Below are 21631 nucleotides of genomic sequence, written 5' to 3'. Positions count from 1 at the left end.
TATTTCAGATTTCCATAACAAGCTTCAGCATTGACGCCTTGGTTGATTGAATGAGGGGTGTGAGATGGACAGAGACAGATCATACTGGAATAATCTATTTTTTTTTTAGCTTTACCTTCCATAGTTGAGACACAAAAAGGCCAAACAGTGTAGACCCTAGATGTATTCCCATTGTGTATCCAGAAATGTTGTTCTCAGAGGTCAGATATGTGAAATAAATTGTGATAATTCTTTGGGGAAAAGACAACAAACAAACAAAACCCCCGCACAAAAACTGATTGCCCGCTTTTGGTCTAGAGATTTGTCATCACAAGGCTGAGTAAATTCAGTGCTCAGGGAACAAAGAGTACTTTCTCAATGGGAAAGTAAATTGAGGACAAGGGTTTTCCGAACGTTTAAGTCTGTTGTGACTGTTTTGCCTGGTTGTAGCGAAAGACAGTTTGGATTTGAGGTGACATTGATAGAAATTAATGTGCCAGATAGATACAATTAAGCATTTGTGAGCATGGGGATAGGTCTGGTAAAGAAAATCCCACTGAAGACTGAAGAGGTGGATGCTGTTTATATGAGGGGAAAATATGGTGATGGTGCTATAAGTGTTACGTATGTTTGGGTAAAAAACTTTGGGGCTCCACAGAGAGGAACACTCAGCATGAGCTAATTTATTTGGAAGGAAAAAAATAGATCATAGAATAAAGAAGAAAAGAAACTGAAAAGACATTACATCTGTGGAAATATGAAGCAGAATGCTGGAACAGAGGGAAAGGAGAAGCTCAAGAGAAAAGTCTTGACTCATCACTTGCAAAAGGTCCTAGCAAATTTCCTACATAAACATCAAGATTGTGATTGAGGCGATGATGAGATCGGGGCAGGGCATTGAGAGAGGGCATACAGGGAGGCCATAGCAGCCATGTAATGCAAGACACCATCTCGTTCACACTGAGAATACCATCAGAACCCAGCAGAAGAAGAAAAAAGGAGAAAATGGACAAAGTGCTCCACCTGATGATCCAAACCCTGTACCGATCAGTTCAAGCTACAGCCTCTTTGCCAGAACTCCAGAGGATGAGGATGATATGACCTGTTTCAAGTGCTATCAGAAGGAATGCCTCAACCGGGACAGCATTGCCACAAGAAATGACAACGAGAGACGTGCAACTATTCTGACTCATCTGATACCTGAAGTTGACGGTACCACGCCTTTGGCACATGCACATGATAGTATACCAGCCTGAGCTCACACTTGAGTAACTCCTTCACAAGTTAGTGGCAACTAAGTTCACCCTATCAGTGTGTGGGAGTAAGTTGAGAGAGAACATTTTACTTTATCACTTGATGAACTGGAGAAAATCTAACTTTTAAACAGGCAATTTTACTGTCTGTCTGTTTTTAAACAACTTTTTTAGACTGTTATCTAAAGTGTTGTTTGTCATTTTTGAAAGCCCTCAGAGTAGTTAAACCTGAAGGGTTTGAGCCTAAATCTCACAGTGTCAGTCCTGATTGGCTGGTATTAATAAAAACTCTCATAATTTGAAAAGACCAAAAGTAGTTTCCAACTTTTAGCGCTGACTGAATATGTGGTGAAATAATAGGAACTGGGAATGCACACTATATAGACAGCAAGGTTTTTAACATGAATTAAAACTAGATGTGAAATATTTAGTTTTTTCAGTCAATTAAGGAAAAAACATGAAAAATAGATTCTGAGGGGAAAAATTATAACTCCTGAAATGATTTTGTTTGTTTGGAAAACTAAAATAAACCAAAAAATAAAGAGAAAAACTTCTTACTTTTAGCACTCCCCAGTTTGGAAATATTTGATATCACATTCTGCCTCATGAGGCTTTGATGCACATGCTTATTGAGACTTTAGAAATCTGTTGTGGCCGTGAAGCAGCCACACAGCTTAATGCACCAAATCTGATCCTTATGTGCTGCTCTCAAAGCACGGCAGTGACAGATGAGAGGATTTTGGCCCTTTTGGTCAAATATAGAACAAACATCACTGCAAACACTGCAATTTTATAAAATCCTGCCAATCTGCTGCCTGCTGCTCGGGAAGAGGAAAACAGCTCAACCTGACCTTTCAGCGCCTTGTATTTCCTGCCTGGGATGCCCCAGAGCTGAGCGTGCAGCTTGCACATAGAACACCTCCTCCCACTATTCACTGTGAAAATGATACTTTGAGACATTGCTAAACTTTGTCTTCCGTGTAATCCCAAGTTCACAGACAGGTGAAGGATGCCTTCCTCAATTAGGCTGAAGCCTGACTATCAGTAAGAGCAGACAGCAAGAGTAATGTGCTGTGCTCTACCAAACACCAGGTTATGGAGGAGTTCCTCAACTTAGCTTTGTTACTCTGCTCACAATAGAGTAGTAAAGTGTGATGGACTGATTTTCCCGTGTGCACCATGGAAGAACTAAGTGATTAATGCTCAGAAGAGGCTTATCTGTCACACCAAACCAGTTTTAACTGTTTGGTCATTACAACTCTTTTTGTCTGTTGTCTAGTACTGTGTCTTAGACTGATGGTACTAAGGTTTAATGATTGTTCCCTGACAGCCAGCCCAGATGGTTCATATGATCATGGACAATCACGTAGGGTGTATGGCACTGATTTGATGGTAACTGTAATGTTGGGCGTTTTTAAGGGTGCAGCTTTAAAACCACACATTTAGCAATGAGATTCATTAATAATTCACTTCTGAATACATCATGACTGTGACAGGGTGGTGGATTTTGCACGCTTCCATCTGCAAAATAAACTGTACATATTTGTTGTGACATCAGCACTGTTGTTGAGCTCTGTTTTACTTAACTACAGCTGAAAGGGTGAATATATTTTTTGAGACTGAATGTCACACAGGAAATCCACAGAGGTGCTGTGAGTTCCTTCTGTTTACAAGTTGAACCTGCACAAGTGACATTTTTTTGTTGTTGTTGCTGTTTGTTTTGCCATCACTCAGGGATTTAAAATCAAGTACTGTTTTAATAGTTTATTCTGGGTGCATTATATAATGGTAGCAGTTTCGCAAAAACAAAACAAAGTAGCATTCACACCTATGACGAATTATATCCGAGGAAGTCTTTTCATCGTTAAATGTAAGTTGTATAGAGTGCGAGTGTGTACCTAAGCCTGTCCCCTTACCAATGAAGTGTCGAAACAAGCACGCTATCAAATAGATTTCCCAATATGAACTATGTCTTTCCTTCCCGACCCTTCTGTCAATCATAGATAGTCATGCATTACAACGGAAACCTTTTTCAGCAAGTGGCACAGGTTAGTGGCACACTAACCTACAATGTGGTCAAATTAACCGCCTAAGCAAAAGGAAGAGGTGGTTCAAGTTGAAGCCATTCTGCAAATGTTCAAACAGTTGCTAAAGAAAAATCTTGCCAAGAGGCTTATTCATCTTCTGTGAATCTTATCTTACATCCAATCACACCATCAACATCACACGAAGCCGATGGTATTACATCAGTGAGCAGATGTGATTGAACCTGTAAACTGGAACTGTGATTCCTATGTGCTATAGGAAATGATTCACTACTGCTAAAACTTAGCAATGCAAAAACGATTTTAGGAATTAAAACTGCCAGTTTTCTTCTCTCAGTTCCTCAAACTGCCCAAAACAACATCTCAATGGTTTCACTGTAGCTTAAAAAAAACAAACCTCAGTTTAGAAGCACAGATTTTATGGTGAACAAACAAGTTTTAATTAGTTTCTTAGAGACAAAAAAGTAGTATTCGTGTGTTTATATTATATATTTTTGTTTGTATCAGAATGTTGTCATGTTATGTTAGATTTGAATGACTTGTGTTTAAATCCCACTGTTTCCAGCGTGCTGCATCCCACTGCAGAATGAACCAAAAAGCCAGACATGCATGCTGCTTTGTAAAATGTATAATCTGGGTCACAACAGAACTGTTTTCTAGCTGTGCTTTTCTCTCTTTCTCTGACAGGTACCTACATTTCCATTTGCCTCTAAGATGAATTGCATAAGAGCTGCACAACCAGCCGAGGAAAGGTGTGAAAAACAACAGGAACACGATCTGAAGCTTTTGTAAATGGTAAGGGGAAACAGACATTTGAAACCAAGTTCTGTCACAGGTGTCATCTTTGCATGTTTGGTGGCTGCGTACAAAGCATGAGCAATACAGTGAAAAAAAAAAGGTGTGAGAAATATCTTGAGGTTTTGGGGGAAGGTAACTAAATCTTTGAAATGCTGATCTTGAAAATGATATAAAGTGAGATTTAACACTGATATGAGTGTCATAAAACGCTATCTTTTTTTTTGGTTTGTTAAGACATGCCAGGAGCTTATCTATCAACATGTAGCTGTTCATTCATAATTTCAGTTTGTTTTTTTCATTCATTTTGACGAGACTGTGTAGTCCAGGAGCTTTATATGAATGGTGTGAATTGCTGCTGTGTCTCTGGGCATACATTCTGCACCAATATTCTTCACTACTACTGTTCTAATAAAACCAGAGTGTGATTTGTTTGTGTAAACAGACATGTAAGACAAAAAGATGCACAGCATGACTACACTATTATTTCACTGCACGTTCAGTCAGTTTTATGTTCTCTGCATAGAGTCTGCTTTTGAAAAATATGATAGTAACATAAATTAGACCTATAAAAGGGTGCTGTAGGGCAGTGGTTAGCACTGTCACCTCACTGCACGAAGGTTTCTGGTTTGAACATCAGTGGTCTCCAAAGGCATTTCTATGTGTGCATATCTTCCGTTGCCACTTTAGAGAACTTTTTCTTTTCTAAATTAGAAATAAGTGTGAATGTGTCGCCCTGACATGAGTAACAAGAAGAGTGCATTTACAACAATATTTGTGTTGTAATTTCTTGCTGTGAAAACTGTTTTAAAATTTGGATTTCATGTATGTTGTTTATTTTATATGCATTTCTTGTCCTTATTGCAGTTTTTCTTGATTGCTTGAGCACATTTTAGAATTGTTTTTAAGTTTTCAGGCCTGAAGCAAACAAATGCAACAAAACACTGGTGCACAATTCAGTTAAAGCAATACAGAAACGTATATTTGATCAACTTTTATGACACTGTCTTTCAATTTTGTGGCAAAACTAAATGGATGTATGCAAAGTCCATTACTTGTGTGCTATGACATTGTCATCTAATCTAAATTTGCAGTTTATAAATTTAACATATTCCAGAGAGCGTTTTACAGCTTTCAACTGATGTGTGAGGACACATGCATGAATAATACATAACAAGTTAAACACTGCAAAATATACAAATAAGACAATCAGACACTACTCACTGAAATAAATCTGGTCAAACTGCATGATGATGGTTGATCTTTGGTGGTGACAGAGAGCTTAAGCTCATGTCTACCCCCCCAAAAAAAGCTTAAAAAAAAGAACCCCATCAACATTTGTGATCAGTGGCCAGAAACAATGTGCCCGAGCTTGTCCAGGATCAGAGCATATTTGCATGTAATATATGTCAAATACATATGACAAATTCAGCACTCAACACAATGCATTTCTTTTAAATCGTGTGTTTCTCTTAAATGGCAACAAATTCTGAAACACAACTTCCAAACCAAATGAAACTGATGAGTGTTTTCATTTTTAGTCTCTGATTTCACAGAAACGTTCACGGAAAGTGCGACTACGTTACTCACACAGTGACCCCGAAAGTGTTTTTACGTATTCATATCTCCACATTGGTGTAAAGGCCCTTTACTACTACTTTAACATAAACAGAAGGGCGACAAGGAGAAAGAAAATTTTACAATTTTTTTGAGAATTTATAAATATGTTAAGTTGTTTCTATTGTAGGCTTGTTTCAGACATCTGAAACACATAGTTTAACATTTTAAGTTTGTTAATTGTTTTTTTTTAAATTAAAGGATAAAACTTTATTCTTAGCGTCTCGGAAAAAAGAGGAAATAAAAAATAAAACTTTTTAAAAGTAAGACGTTTCTTAAAACTGTCTTAGCAATTATTTCATTAAATTTCTGTAAATCATCAGACTTCTTATTTACAGCTTATGAGAGTTTTCATACTGTCATAACGTATCCTGTGAGGTGGAGGAGGGTTTTTTTTTTGGTTTGTGTGCCTGAGCCTTTGTCTTATGTCAGCTTCCTTTGTAGTAGCTTTAGATGCTTTTATCGGGACTGCTAGAGGTAGAGCTCTTTTTCGCAGGGCAGATTTATGTGATCTACAATATCAGAGACTCCTAGTTTGGTATGTTTTTTATTTTATGCTGTTTTCAATCAGGCTATACTAGTTAAATTTCATGCATTTGTCATTCCTTGTTGTAAAATTTCAGTTGTGCTTACATAAGAGTACACACATTACATTGAACATTTAAACTGCACTCTCCCCTCTCTGCACAAATGCATGCAGTTAAGTATGTAATTAAGAAATAATTAAAATCGGTTTGTATTGAAAACAATGCAAACGATGAATTCTGCATAAAAATTCAATTTGCGTATGATTGAATTTTGATGTTTGCATTGCTTTCATTGTGCTCATTTGTTTTTCTGTTTGTACGCACACCTTTAGCTCACAGTGACAGACCACAGCATATTAAACTCTGATGTGGTGTGAAGTGTTATAGTTTGCTATTATATTTTTGTCACTGAGTAAGTTTCCAGGTTTTGTAAAGATGAGATGTGATAGAGCTCTTTTGAATCCTTTACTTTTATGTTTATTGATATAATAAATTCCATTTATTAAAAAAAAAATATCACAAAACTTGTATATATGTATGTATGTTCATGTGGTGTTACTCTGTCCTTACAGTTATGACATTATTTACAAAACACGGTGTTTTTTACCTGCTTATAATGTGATCATCAAGAATATCTAAATGACCAAACTAAATGCTAGATAGATAGATAGATAGATAGATAGATAGATAGATAGATAGATAGATAGATAGATAGATAGATAGATAGATAGATAGATAGATAGATAGATAGATGATAGATAGCACCACCATGTGGTAGAAAACATTTGTGCTGAAACCAAATTAACGGCCTTTTCTCTGTCTGTCCACAGATGATGGAAGATGAAAAGATTACAGTGACAGGGGAGGACCTTGACTGGTCTGATTTCTATGAAAACTATAACTATTCAGACTCGAATGGCTCTTATGAAGGGGGTGATATTTGCGACCTGACTGAGAATGTGAATTTTGAAGCTGTGTTCATACCAGTTCTGTACTCTGTGGTGTTTGTTGTTGGTCTACTTGGGAACGGATTGCTGTTGGGAATACTGGCTCGGAGTAGGAAGACCTGGAGCGTAACAGATACCTTCATCCTCCATCTGGGAGTGGCAGATATCCTGATGCTGGTGACGCTGCCCATCTGGGCAGTACAGTATGCCCAAAGTGATGGATGGACTTTTGGTACTCCCCTGTGCAAGATCGCTGGAAGTGTTTTTACAGTAAGTATTGTCCTGAAGTAAAGATGCAGTGAAAAAATCTGTACTTTCAATTAATTTAGCAGAGGTTTCAAAATATGTCTTGCTCATCTCTCATTGATTTCTTTAGATTAACTTCTACAGTGGGATCCTTCTCCTGGCCTGCATCAGTCTGGACCGCTACCTGTCCATCGTCCATGCTACACAGATGTACTCAAGGAAGAAGCCTTGGGTTGTTCAGGCCAGCTGCCTGATGGTGTGGTGCTTTTCCCTGCTTCTCTCTATCATTGACTGGATCTTTTTAGAAGATGTGTTTGATGATAGACGAGGCAGAAGAGAGTGTGTTCCCAATTATTACAAATTTGGTGAGGAGGCTGTATATAATTGGAGGTTGGCATCACGCATGATTTATCTCATAGTGGGCTTTGTACTTCCTTCTGGTGTAATGATTTTCTGCTACTCCTGCATCCTGGATCAGCTGAGGTATGGAGCCCAGAGCCATCAAAAGCAGAGAGCTTTTAAAGTTATTGTGGCTGTGGTGGTGGTTTTCTTTATCTGCTGGACCCCGTACAACTTCACACTCTTAGTGGAAACTATTCATTTTGATAACAAAACAGAAACTTGTTCAGGCACAACATCTCTGGAGAAAATTAAGACAGTGACCACCTGTGTGGGTTTCATCCACTGCTGCCTCAATCCCATCCTGTATGCTTTTGTGGGTGTGAAGTTCCGCCGTCAGCTCATGAGCATCCTCAGGTCTCTGGGCTGCAAAGTGGCAAGTGCAAAAATCCAGTCTTTTGTCAGCAACAGGAGAAGCTCCATGTGGTCCGAGTCTGCTGAAACTTCCCACTCGCTTGCTATCTGAGAAAGACAAAAACAACAAATCTGACTGACCTAAACAAACATGGAGACAAATACATGAACATCAGCACATACAACTTGTGTTTGTATATTTTTTGTGTTACATTACCTGAAATCAGCACTGGTTATTTGCTACAGTTCTTAGTGCACCAGTAGTTCAATGTGACAGGACAGAAATAACTCACACCTGCATTTGTTGGCAGTGTATGAGATTTCCTTTCTCTGTTTTCTGGGCAGTATTGTAATAGAAATAAGTTATGACAGCACGAGAATTATTAACGTAAAGAGCTACTATTTTATCTTAAAATGTTTTGAACAGAATGTATTTTATGCGACATTTGCTTTTGTATATTGATTAATGTTTTATGTGTAAAATGTTCAAATGCACAATAAATCTTTATTATCATAATAAAGTCTGTTTTCAATATTAGGACCAACAGGTTTATTAAAGGAATATTGGATGTATTTTCACTGAAGTAAACTTACTTATTGTTACAACTTTGGAAGGAGTTTTGGAAACATATCAAAACTACAAGACAGTTCATCAGACAGTGTGTACAGTCCTTTGATGAGGTGAACTGGTCTCCGGGTTCCAGTTTCTATTTGAGCCCTGGTGACTAATTTGATGAAAGAAATTGCATTAAAAAAATAATTTTCTTTCATCTTTGTACTTAAAACAACAACCTAAAATATGAATAAAAAAGGACACATATTATTCACATACAGATTACACATATCGACTAAAATCAAAACCTGTTTTAAATGTCAAAAGAATCTGAAACAAAACTTAAACCAAATGAAACTGATGTGCGTTTTCAGGTTTAGTCTCTGATTTGACAGAAACATTTGCAGAAAGTGTAACCACCTTACTTACAGACTTACCCCGTAAACGTTCTTATCATATGCAAATCTTCATGTTGGTGAAAGGGTCTAACATAAAAAGAGGGGCAACAATTACAGATTGGGATTATTTTATAGATAGTTAAAAATACATATGACATTTTAAATAAGGGATCAAATTTATTCTCACTGTCTTGAAAAAAAAAGAAAAAAGAAATAGAATAAATATTAATAGTGAGATTATCTTCACTTTAGTTATGGTGTCTCTAAGACTGTGTAAAACTACCAAACATCTTGATGGAGGTTTATGAAAGTTTTTATGTATAATGTGCTCTGCAAGGTGGAGGAGGGGTTTTTTGGCTTTTGTCTGAGTCTGTCTTATGTCAGCTTCCTCTTCAGTGGTAATACATGCTTTTATCGGTGCTGCTGGAGGTAGAGGTGTTTTTCACTGAGCATATTTCTGTGATCTAAAATATCAACGACTTCTGCTTTGGTATGTTTTTATTTCATGCCTATCTTTTTTTTTAATGTATTTACTGTTTTATCATTGTATACTAGTTAGTTTTGATTCCTCTTGCAGTTCATTATTATAGAATTTTTGTTCACCTTTCTTTACACACATCACATTATGGATTAAATTGCACTTTCTCCTCTCTGGACAAATAAATGTGGTTATCAATTTACAAAATGAGCACAAATTGACTTTTGAGGATGAACACTTGCTTTAATTTGTATTATTTGCTTATTTCTTTTTCAGTTTGTAGACACACCTTTAGTTCACAGTAACAGACCACGGCGTGTTAAAATGCGCTGTGGTTTGAAGTGTGATAGTTTGTTACAATATATATTTTTTAGCATTCAAGAAGTTGCTGACATTTTCTCAAACATGACGGTTTAATGGATGTGATACTACTCTTTGGATCCTTTATTTTAACAAAAGAATGATTATTTTTTCATGATATACCATTGAGTCACAGAGAATTAAAATTCAGATTAATGTTTAGAGCTTTCTGGCTCTTAATTTTTTGAAAACTGAATTTAAATGTGCTTCCTCTTGAATGTGCACATTAATTTGTCCTCCCAAAATTTTAACACTAGATTTTTTAAAAAAAAATGAATGTAAAACAAATTAAAGGGACAAAAAAAACCATAAAGAATAAATTAACATTTCAGATGCCTGAAAACTTTACAGAGCAAAATATTATGGATCCTGTGATGGTATGATGGTGTGTGTGTGTTGATGATTTCTTTTTGGTTTTGAGATGGGATTTATGTACAGGCTTTCTAGCCTTTTGTTACTTAAGTAATTTTGTATTCTCTGTGCTGATGAGTTTTTTAAAAATCTACATTCTTAGTTCCTTGCTTAGATTTAAGTTGCCGAAAGGTTTGTTAGTTCCCTTTTGTGAACCCATTCTGTTCCTTCAGTCATGTCTCTGTATTTGTTGTTTTGTCTTTCTGTGTCAAGTTTGTACATCAGAAACATTTTCTTGTTTTCCCGATCAGTGTCAGCACTCCTCCCGCCTGTTACCTCTCCCTTCATTAGCCTGTGTGTGTAAATATTGTTTCGGTCTCCCTTTGTCATTTGTTGTGTTGTCCCACATGGTTGTGTGCTCCTTGCTGCGTGGTTTCCTAGGAGGTTCCTAATGTCATGTGCCATTCTCTGCAAGTGTTTTGTAATACTAACAGTATTAAAATTGATGTTTGTGCTTATCTCCTGCTTCTTGAGTTTACAATCTGGCTTCCACACATTCAAATGTGATATATGCAGGTTCTGTGGTTTTCCATGCTGTCCTTATGGTTTGTAGTTGGTATTAGTTCTTTACCTGGAAAACATTTGGAAAGTGTTTCTAACGTTCTCTGAAATGCACTGGATGTCTAATAGAGCAGTTTTGTCTTGATACAATAAATCTGATAGCTGAGATTTTAAAAAAACCTAAATGTTCTGTGTTTTGTCTTGTCTTCCTCTCGTCACCTCCACCTGTTCGCAGCAGATGGCAGCCACTACCTAAGCCCGGTTCTGCCAGAAGCTTCATCGTGTTAGATTGTCTGATTCTTCTGGGTTCTTTATATTATTGTAGGGTCTTTACCTTACAATTTAAAGTGCCTTAATAGGAACCATTGTTGTAAATTTGGCAGTGTATAAATAAAATTACTGTGAAAATTTTGTTGAATTCATTAAGCTAAATACAGAAAAATAGTACATTATTTTTTGCATTTAGTTTGTGTCACCAAAAACAACCAAGCAAAAGCACTGCAGATGTATAGTTTGATGGCACCACCATGTGGTTGAAAAACATTTGACACGTCAGATGATCAAACCAAATTAATGTCCTTTTCTCTGTCTGTCCACAGATGATGGAAGATGAAAAGATTACAGGGACAGGGGACAACATCTCTTATGAGGGGAGTGATATATATGACCTAACTCAGGTTGTACCACAAAATAAAAGAAGAGGAAGATTGAATACAAAACAGTTAAAATAAATTAATAACTTAAAAATTAAACCAATAGTATGACTGAAATGCTTGACACTGCCTCATGTTGATTGGTACAAATAATTCAGTTCATCAAAAATAAAATTATAAACCTTACAAAGCGAAGTGTTATGTATCCAGTTTCTGTGGTATCTCACTCTGTTCTCACAGTTAAAATGTTATCTATTAAAAAACACTGTGTTCTTTACCTGGAAAAAGTTTACTACTTTAGTTGGAAGGCACTAAATAGATAATGCAGCAGCTTTACTTTTTTTTTTTTTTTTATAAAGCCCTTAGCTCACATGCAACCTTTTTATAATGTAAATGTTTTTAAAAAAGGCCTGAAGGAAAACATCATTTTTGCTTTTCAACAAAAGCAAACAATCTTCAAAACACAGTACTTAGACTGATGACTGATTGACCATGTGGTTCAAAGACACTTCACAAGCCAGATAATTAAATCTAAGTGAAAACCAAACTAACGGCCTTTTGTCTGTTTGTCCACAGATGATGGAAGATGGAAAGATTACAGTGACAGGGGAGGACCTTGACTGGTCTGATTTATTTGAAAACGTTTCATACTGGAACAGCTCTTATGAAGGGGGTGATATTTATGACCTGACTAAGGTTGTGAACTTTGAAGCTGTGTTCATACCAGTTCTGTACTCTGTGGTGTTTGTTGTTGGTCTGCTTGGGAATGGCGTGCTGTTGGGAATACTGGCTCGGAGTAGGAAGACCTGGAGCGTAACAGATATTTTCATCCTCCATCTGGGAGTGGCAGATATCCTGATGCTGGTGACGCTGCCCATCTGGGCAGTACAGTATGCCCAAAGTGATGGATGGACATTTGGTACTCCCCTTTGCAAGATCATTGGAAGTGTTTTTACAGTAAGTATTGTCCTGAAGTAAAAATGCAGTGAAAATATCTGTACTTTCAATTAATTTAGCAGAGGTTTCAAAGTATGCCTTTCTCATCTCTCGTTTATCTCTTTAGATTAACTTCTACAGTGGGATCCTTCTCCTGGCCTGCATCAGTCTGGACCGCTACCTGTCCATCGTCCATGCTACACAGATGTACTCAAGAAAGAAGCCTTGGGTTGCTCAGACCAGCTGCCTGATGGTGTGGTGCTTTTCCCTGCTTCTCTCTATCATTGACTGGATTTTTTTAGAAGAACTATTTGATGCTAGACAAGGCAGGAGAGAGTGTGTTCCCAATTATTACAAATTTGGTGAGGAGGCTGTATATAATTGGAGGTTGGCATCACGCATGATTTATCTCATAGTGGGTTTTGTGCTTCCTTCAGCCAGCATGATTTTCTGCTACGCCCGTATCCTGGATCAGCTGAGGTATGGTGCCCAGAGCCTTCAAAAGCAGAGAGCTTTTAAAGTTATTGTGGCTGTGGTGGTGGTTTTCTTTATCTGCTGGATGCCATACAACATCATGATTTTGGTGGATACAATAAATTGCTCCAAAAATAATGTGACTTGTTCTGTCACAAAATCTGTGGCAAAAGCTGAAACAGTGACCAAGTGTGTGTGTTTCATTCACTGCTGCCTCAATCCCATCCTGTATGCTTTTGTGGGTGTGAAGTTCCGCCGTCAGCTCATGAGCATCCTCAGGTCTCTGGGCTGCAAAGTGGCAAGTGCAAAAATCCAGTCTTTTGTCAGCAACAGGAGAAGCTCCATGTGGTCCGAGTCTGCAGACACCTCCCACTCCCTTGCTATCTGAGAAAGACAAAAACAACAAATCTGATCCAGCTGACCAACTAAGCTGAATGGACATTAAGACAAATACATGAATATCAGAGCATACAGTATGTTTTTGTATATTGTTTTGTTTAATTGCTGAAATGGGCAGTGGTTATTGTGTTGTTTTCTGTAGTTGTACGTGACAAGACAGAAATGATTTTGTCAATCCGCCACTCATACGTTTTTGTTAGCAGCTAAAATTTATTCCTTTTTTCTGATTGCCGGGCAGCATTGTAATAGAAATAAGCCACGAGAGCATGAGAATTATAAGTGTAAAGAGATTTATATGTTTGAGATTAATCTGTTTTCAATAGCTTGTATTTTATACAAATTCTTTGGGTATATTGATTTATGTTTTGTGCAAAATGTTCAAATAAACCATCAGCTAAATGAAATGCATTTGTTTATTTTATTTTTGGATTATTATATACATGGAGTTCTAGCTATTACAATTCCTTTTATTTATCTTATTCCACAACAAAGAAATATGCTTTTAACAAATATATTATATAATAATATTTGACGAGCATCGTCTCATCACATTCTGTCAGCATAGTGTGCCTGTGTCTTTTCTCCTCACATGACACAAGTCTGTCAACAGAGACAACCTCCTGCCGACCGCCAAAGTCCAAAATGAAATGTTTTTCGTCTGGCTTAAGAACCCTGTGTGGCCCATCATATGGTGGACGCACACCTTTTATAAAGACTTGCAATTATTACAAATTTGGTGAGAATGCCGTATATAATTGGAGGTTGGCATCACACATGATTTATCTCATAGTGGGCTTTGCGCTCCCTTCAGTCATCATGATGTTCTCCTACTCCCGCATCCTGAGGTGTGGTTCCCAGAGCCTTCAAAAGCAGAGAGCTTTTAAATTTATTGTGGCTGTGGTGGTGGTTTTCTTTATTTGCTGGACACCGTACAACATCATGATTTTGGTGGAAGCCTTTCATTTTTAGAACAACACAGAAACTTGTTCAGGCACAACATCTCTGGAGAAAATTAAGACAGTGACCACCTGTGTGGGTTTCATTCACTGCTGCCTCAATCCCATCCTGTATGCTTTTGTGGGTGTGAAGTTTTGCTGTTAATTCCTGAGCATCCTCAGGTCTCTTGCCTGCAAGGTGACTAGTGCAAAAATCCAGTCTTTTGTCAGCAACAGATGCACCATTTTTGAATCTGCTGAGACCTCCAACTCCCTTGCTATCTGACAAAGACAAGACCAGGGAAATACATAAACGTCAGAATGTACAGTGTGCTTTTGTATATTGTTGTGTTAGATAACCTGAAATGGGCATTGGTTATTTTGGTATCTTCTGTAGTTGAACATGACAGCTAATAATATTTCTTTTTTCTAATTGCCGGGCAGTATTGTAATAGAAATAAGTCACAACAACATGAGAATCATTAGTTTAAAAAGATTAACATGTTTTCAACAGCTTATATTTCATACTATTTTTTTGTATCTTGATTTATATTTTGTAAAAAATATTAAAATGAAGACTATATAATTTTAAACCATAATAAAGTCTGTTTCCAATATAACAATCCCCACAGCACCAAAATGCCAATCAATGGAACTTTGATGATTATTCACTAAAATCACTAAACTATGAAGGCAAAATTGGAAACGTGTCAAAACTACAAGCAGTTCATCAAACAGTTGAGACCTTCCTTTGATGAGTTTGGTCTCCAAGTTTCAGTTTCCATTTGAAGCCTGGTGACTAATTAGTTTAATTTACTTTATTTTATATAGAAATGGCATAAAATTTGTTTTAAATTTGACTTTGTGCCGGAAACTACAAAAACTTAAAATATGAATACAAGTTACTACAAAAGTTACTGACACACAGAAAACACGTCTAGACTAAAATCGAAAACCTCTTTTCAAGTCAAATTTATTCATATAGCATCTTTCATACAAAAAGAATCCAACATTGTTTACAAAGACAAAAAAATGACATAAAAAGGCAAACATTATATAAAAAAAAATAGGAAGACAATATTTAAATGAAAATGAAGTAAATATTCAATATAAAAGCTTCAGAAAACAAAACAACGTTTAACCCAAATTTTAAAAAGATTCTGCACACCACAGGAAGTTTATTCCTCAACTGAGAAACATAAATACTAAATGCTACCTCACCTGTTTTGGTTCTAGACCTAATAATAATAATAATAATAATGGATTGGATTTATATAGCGCTTTTCAAGGCACCCAAAGCGCTTTACAATACCACTATTCATTCACTCTCACATTCATACACTGGTGGAGGCAAGCTAAGGATATTAAGTAAGCCTAACAGACCTAAGAGCCTCACAGACTTCAAGTAGATCACCAGTATATTTAGGTCCAGTGCCCTCAATACTTTATAAACCATTAACAGTATTTTACAATCAGTCCCTTTACAGACAGGAAGCCAGTAGAATGATTAAATTTATTTCAATATGATAAATTTTTCCTGGTGTCGGTCCTAGCAACAGGATTTTGGATATACATTGAATTACAGTAATTTTGCTTACAAAAAATAAATGCATAATAAGCATTTTAGTATCTCTTAATTGTAATTCTAATATCCTTAAGATGGAAACGGATTTTGTAATGGTCTTTGTATAACTATTAAAATTTAAATCAGCATCCATAACTATGCTATTTTTTTTTAAATTGATCTGTAGTATTGAATTTCATTTACTTTAATTTTTGGAACCAAAAATGATTATTTCTGTTTTTCAGCATTAAGCTCAGAAAGATTATGGCTCATTCATTTATTTGTTTACCCATTAATTGCAATGGACTAAAATAATAAGGGGACACTGGCATATATTAAAAATGCTATATTTGTTTTTTTGAAAAAAAAAGATTAAAAAATTCAGAAGCACGACTTACAACTAAATTAAACTGATGATTATTTTCAGGTTTAGTCTTTGATTTCACAGGAATATTTACAGAAAGTGTGACTACCTTACTTACATGCTTATTCAGTAACGTTTTTCATCATATACATATTTTCACACTAGTGTAAATGCATTCCATGAAGCTTTCTACACACTGTTCTTGGGCTAATCTGAAGGCCACATGAAGTTTGGAGGTCTATACTGACTGGCTCTGCAGAAGGTTCACAACCCCATACCCAACCGCTGAGCCAACTTTGTGATTTTAGGTTGGCTACTTATTTGTGGCTGTTGTTCCCAAACACATCCACTTTGTTATAATACCACTAACAACTGACTGTGGAATATTTATTAGTGAGGAAATTTCACAACTGTACAAGTTGCACAGGTGGCATCCTATCACAATACCACACTGATATCCACTGAGCTCCTGAGAGCGAGCCATTCTCTCACAAATATTTGTAGAAGCAGTCTGCAGGCCTAGCTGCCTGATTTCGTACACCTGTGACCGTGGAAGTGAGCAGAACAGCTGAATTCAATAAATTAGATGGGTGAGGGAATACTTTTGGCAATATGTCTCTAAAAAAGACAAAAATAACAAATCTTGACTGAGCTTACAAATGAAAATAGACAAACATGAAGTAAAAAAAAACCATCAGAACATACAACATGCATTATTAAAATTAATACAAACAAGTCCATTTTAATACAGTACACTCACAGGACCAAAAAGCCAGGTAAAGAAATCTTACTGACACTGACTTAATGATCATTAAAGTTATACAAGGGCAGCTATCAAAACCGAAAGATAGATTAAGAAAAAACCCCCATCAAACAGTTGCTACTTTACTTTGATTGGCACTACTGGTTCCTAGGTTTCAGTTTCCATTTGACACCAGTTGAGTAATTTGTTAACTTTTCTTTATTTGACAGGGTTATGAAATGTGTAAATCTAAAGTGGAACCGCAACTTGCACACAGATTCCATAAAAGTTTATATCATATATTTATCTTCACATTATTAACAAAAATGGAAGGTCAACAAGGAGAAAGAAAATTGTAGTTTTACAGCAAATTTATAAATGGGTTCAGTTATCTCTGCTGTAGTTAATTCCAGACATCTTAAACACACAATTTAAATATATGAAGTGCAGTTACATTTCATATATTTGGATTATTTTATAGCTCTGTAAAAATGTAAGCTACATTTTTAAATGAGGCCTGAAACCTAATTCTCAGCGTCTTGGAAAAAAGAGTAAATTAAAAAGTAAAGCTGAAATTTTAAAGTTATTGTTATATTTTTTCACAAAAATACTGTTTCAAAACAACATGAACAATTTTCTATAATAAAAACCCCATCAAACCTCTTACACAGCACAAGGTAGAGGAGGTAATGTTTTGTTTTTGTTTTTAGTGTTTGTGCAAGCTTCCTCTTTAACTGCTTTACATGCTTTTATCGGATGCTTTTTATCAGCACTTCTGGAGGTAGAGCTCTTTTACTGGTCAGATTCTTATGATCTACGATATCAGAGACTTCTTTGGTATGTTTGGTATGTTTTTATGTTATTCCTATATATGTATATATATATATATATATATATATATATATATATATATAATCCTATGCTGGCTATTTCTCATTTTTCTCGAGTATGTCATTATTGTAAAATTTGGGTTAACATCATATTATGTATTTGAAGTACACTGACCACTCTCTTTATACATTAATTAATTATGAGTTTAAGAATTTACTAAATAATCACAAATGAAATTTTGATGCAGAAAGGATGTTTTGTGTTGTTTTCTTTACTGTTTGTTTTTCTGTTTGTATACACACCTTTAGCTCTCAGTGACAAACTACAGTATATTAAACTGTGATGTTGTGAAGGGTGATATTTTCCTGTTACATATTTTTTTTAACATTCAGTAAGTTTATGACATTATGTTTATGACACACTAATGTCTACAGCCTCCTGACTCTTAATTTGTTGTAAAATGTGAATTTACATGCTTCCTCTTTGTTGATGTATTTCAGTTTCTCTTCCCTAAATTTTACCAACATAAATAAAAGAAGAAGAAGATTGAATACAAAACAGTTAAAACAAATTAAGAAATTAAAAAATAAACCAATAGTATGACTGAAATGGTTGACACTGCCTTATGTTGATTGGTACAAGTAATTCAGTTAACAAAAAAAATAAAAATAATAATAAACACTGTGTTCTTTACCTGGAAAATAATAGTAGTGTTTCCAAATACTTGGAAGGCACTGAATATCTAATGCAGCAGTTTAAAAAAAAATGCATGCATTAAAAACAAACAAACAAACAAATAAACAAACAAAAGACTAAATACAGAACACAAAAAACATTATTTTTGCATTTCAACATGAACAATCCAACAATCCATCCAATACTTTACAGACCGGCTGACTGAGCGACCATGTGGTTGAAAGCCACTTCACAAGTCAGAGTCTAAGTGAAAATAAAATTAATGGCCATTCCTCTTTCTGTCCACAGATGATGGAATATAAAAAGTTTACAGGGGAGGACCTTGACTGGTCTGATTTGTATGAAAACTATAACTATTCAGACGGGAACATCTCTTATGAGGGGAGTGATATTTGCAGCCTGACTGAGAATGTGGACTTTGAAGCTGTGTTCATACCAGTTCTGTACTCTGTGGTGTTTGCTGTTGGTCTAACTGGGAACGGATTGCTGTTGAGGATACTGGCTCGGAGTAGGAAGACCTGGAGCGTAACAGATACCTTCATCCTCCATCTGGGAGTGGCAGATATCCTGATGCTGGTGACGCTGCCCATCTGGGCAGTACAGTATGCCAAAAGTGATGGATGGACATTTGGTACTCCCCTTTGCAAGATCGCTGGAAGTGTTTTTACAGTAAGTATTGTGCTGAAGTAAAGATGCAGTGAAAATATCTGTACTTTCAATTAATTTAGCAGAGGTGTCTTGTCTCTCATTGATTTCTTTAGATTAACTTCTACAGTGGGATCCTTCTCCTGGCCTGCATCAGTCTGGACCGCTACCTGTCCATCGTCCATGCTACACAGATGTACTCAAGAAAGAAGCCTTGGGTTGTTCAGGCCAGCTGCCTGATGGTGTGGTGCTTTTCCCTGCTTCTCTCTATCACTGACTGGATCTTTTTGGAAGAAATATTTGATGATAGACGAGGCAGGAGAGAGTGTATTCACAACTATAGCAAATTTGGTGAGAATGCAGTATATTATTGGAGGTTGGGATCACGCATGATTTATCTCATAGTGGGTTTTGTGCTTCCTTTCGCCATCATGATGTTCTGCTACTCCTGCATTTTGCATCAGCTGAGGTGTGGTGCCCAGAGCCATCAAAAGCAGAGAGCTTTTAAAGTTATTGTGGCTGTGGTGGTGGTTTTCTTTATCTGCTGGACCCCGTACAACATCACACTGTTAGTGGAAACGTTTAATTTTGATATCAGTAATCAAACTTGTTCAGACACAATATCTCTGGAGAAAGCAAAGACAGTGACCACCTCTCTGGGCTTCTTTCACTGCTGCCTCAATCCCATCCTGTATGCTTTTGTGAGTGAGAAGTTCCGGCGTCGGCTCCTGAGCAGGGAAACAGTGTTCATGTCAGACTTAAATGTTTCAAGTCATCAAACAAATCATAGGTGAATTCTTCCCCCTGACCGTGCTTCCTCTAAAGAACAGTCAGCCAGATTAAGGAGCTCCTCTAAGTATTTCTTCCACAGTCTGGCTATGTCCTCAGTTGAAGGCAGCAGCACCCCACCTTCTCTGGTACAAAGTGTAAAGTTTTAGTTGATGTTACAGAGAATTCTGACTGACTGAAAGCAGTTCTTTAAATAGGAAGGACCCACTGGTGTTGTGCGGGGGCCCAGTCGTTTTAAGCTGGGTTTGTTCCTGTTTATATAGGCTGCTTTTGAAAATATCAGGATTTACACCCAGGAATATATATTCTCTTGGAATACTTCTGGAAAGCACCATTAGATGAGGATTTTACTCTCAGGTTTAAAGGCTAAATTCACTTTTACAGACAAATATTTTTTTAATTTGCGCAAAAAATGTTTAAAGTAATGAAATTTTGTTTTAAAAACTTCACATAGTTGACAAAGCAAAAGTCAACCCAATGAACATTCAGGCACCACATCTTTCAAAATTCAAATTTACTACACACACTTTATTTACATTACTTCAAAATGGCATTTTAAAACCAACCAACAAAATTACTGTAAACAATATGGATATTTACTACATTTTGAAATATATGGAATTAATTAATAAGAAAGCAAATCTGTAGTGGATTTAAAGAGATATATTAGACATGCAGAGAGATTCTTTCCAGTCCACACCGCAAGAAAGATGAGGTGTGAGGCTTAAATTACAGGCATTGACACTGCTACTTTTGCTGACTTGACTCTCTGTGGCTCTCCTATACAAGTATAATTAATGTATGCATAGGTTTATAATTACTTCCCAGAATTACTTCAGCTTTTTTTGTGTGTGGGATTGCATAATTTCTGTGGCCTATAATGCATGCAGTTTGGAAATGTTGTCTATCGCTGGTGATTTTAAAACCATAATGAAGGCCACCATTACTCTTACTGTTATACAACGTTCTATTATTTTAATGTTTTTATGTTAAACAAACTGTTTTTCTGAGCTGTATAAAAAATACTTAACAGTTTGGAAAATTCAAAATCTGAGGTGTGTTAGAACATGTTTCTAAAAAGCAATTTTAGACATAAAACACACATTTTTAACAAAACTTAAAAGCAAAAGTAAAATAAAAATGTAAAATGAACACTTAAATGAGTGAACATGTTTGTTGGTGAGTTTATAGGTAGTTAAATCAAAAATTCTACTCCTCAGTAAAAGCTTTTGGCTCTTTTTTGAGGAAGTTTATTTCCCAGAGTTTATATTTGTGGTAATAACAATTTTGTTGCTAAATAAATAAAAAGTAAAACCAGAGAAATAACTGTTACAATTGCTGACAAAATAAACGTGTAAAAAACATTTTTTAAAAGAACAAAAAAAATGAGTAAGTTATTGTTTTGGTTAGTTTATTGGTTGTCAGTATAGATGCTGCTCTACAATCTTATTGAGCTGAAGGGAACTTTCCTGTTTACAACATACCATAACTCTACTTATTATAACGACTCCCAATATTTAATGTTTACAGTATAGAGTTCAGTGCAGGAGAGGAGCCTGCAAAGATAAAAAAGCTGCATTATTACATGCATTATTTGCTTATTTCTACCTGCTTTAAACATTATCTAAACAAAAAAAGCAGCTTTCAAATCACGTTATGAAACCACTGTGTGACTTGTTTGTCTTCTGCTCATGAAGTCTTTACTCAGTACATGTCGACTGACGTGACAGAAGACAGCGC

At 36.1% G+C, this 21631-nt stretch overlaps 3 protein-coding genes across 8 annotated transcripts; all 3 read left to right on the top strand.

Annotated features, from left to right (window-relative positions):
- Positions 1-833: 833 nt before the first annotated feature.
- On the top strand, positions 834-8626 carry LOC113031996 (C-X-C chemokine receptor type 3-like). Of its 4 annotated transcripts, none has more exons than XM_026184606.1 (4): positions 834-1191; positions 3965-4072; positions 7047-7433; positions 7540-8626. In XM_026184606.1, exons 2-4 carry the CDS (start codon positions 4070-4072, stop codon positions 8272-8274), a joined length of 1125 nt encoding a protein of 374 aa, XP_026040391.1. In that variant the 5' UTR covers positions 834-1191; positions 3965-4069; the 3' UTR covers positions 8275-8626. The 4 variants fall into 4 exon arrangements, with proteins under 4 accessions (XP_026040391.1, XP_026040392.1, XP_026040393.1 ...); XM_026184607.1 differs by lacking the exon at positions 834-1191 and adding an exon at positions 1246-1262; XM_026184608.1 differs by lacking the exons at positions 834-1191; positions 3965-4072 and adding an exon at positions 6106-6227.
- Positions 8627-9514: 888 nt separating this feature from the next.
- Positions 9515-13715, top strand: LOC113032010 (C-X-C chemokine receptor type 3-like). Of its 3 annotated transcripts, XM_026184636.1 has the most exons (5): positions 9515-9603; positions 11463-11540; positions 12093-12473; positions 12580-12705; positions 12890-12953. In XM_026184636.1, the coding sequence occupies exons 2-5, from the start codon at positions 11463-11465 to the stop codon at positions 12896-12898; spliced, it is 594 nt and encodes a 197-aa protein (XP_026040421.1). In that variant the 5' UTR covers positions 9515-9603; the 3' UTR covers positions 12899-12953. The 3 variants fall into 3 exon arrangements, with proteins under 3 accessions (XP_026040421.1, XP_026040420.1, XP_026040419.1); XM_026184635.1 differs by having other exon boundaries at positions 11463-11513; positions 12580-13715; XM_026184634.1 differs by having other exon boundaries at positions 12580-13715.
- Positions 13716-18745: 5030 nt separating this feature from the next.
- Positions 18746-19896, top strand: LOC113032481 (C-X-C chemokine receptor type 3-like). Its single transcript, XM_026185420.1, has 2 exons — positions 18746-19126; positions 19219-19896. The coding sequence occupies exons 1-2, from the start codon at positions 18746-18748 to the stop codon at positions 19894-19896; spliced, it is 1059 nt and encodes a 352-aa protein (XP_026041205.1).
- Positions 19897-21631: the final 1735 nt, after the last annotated feature.

This window comes from Astatotilapia calliptera, chromosome 11 (genome assembly GCF_900246225.1).
Source record: "Astatotilapia calliptera chromosome 11, fAstCal1.2, whole genome shotgun sequence".
In the NCBI taxonomy this organism is placed as follows: Eukaryota; Metazoa; Chordata; class Actinopteri; order Cichliformes; family Cichlidae; genus Astatotilapia; species Astatotilapia calliptera.
Note: the sequence above shows the minus strand (reverse complement) of the source record. Positions and strands in the feature narration are given on the sequence as shown.

What these genes read in the sequence shown, in the direction of transcription:
- LOC113032010 (XM_026184634.1), top strand. Translation starts at nt 11,463, where the DNA reads ATGATGGAAGATGAAAAGATTACAGGGACAGGGGACAACATCTCTTAT. An exon ending in ATATATATGACCTAACTCAG is followed by an intron (nt 11,541 to 12,092) that starts GTTGTACCACAA and finishes GTTTGTCCACAG; the next exon opens with ATGATGGAAGATGGAAAGAT. An exon ending in TCATTGGAAGTGTTTTTACA is followed by an intron (nt 12,474 to 12,579) that starts GTAAGTATTGTC and finishes TTATCTCTTTAG; the next exon opens with ATTAACTTCTACAGTGGGAT.
- LOC113031996 (XM_026184606.1), top strand. An exon ending in TCGCTGGAAGTGTTTTTACA is followed by an intron (nt 7,434 to 7,539) that starts GTAAGTATTGTC and finishes TGATTTCTTTAG; the next exon opens with ATTAACTTCTACAGTGGGAT.
- LOC113032481 (XM_026185420.1), top strand. Translation starts at nt 18,746, where the DNA reads ATGATGGAATATAAAAAGTTTACAGGGGAGGACCTTGACTGGTCTGAT. An exon ending in TCGCTGGAAGTGTTTTTACA is followed by an intron (nt 19,127 to 19,218) that starts GTAAGTATTGTG and finishes TGATTTCTTTAG; the next exon opens with ATTAACTTCTACAGTGGGAT.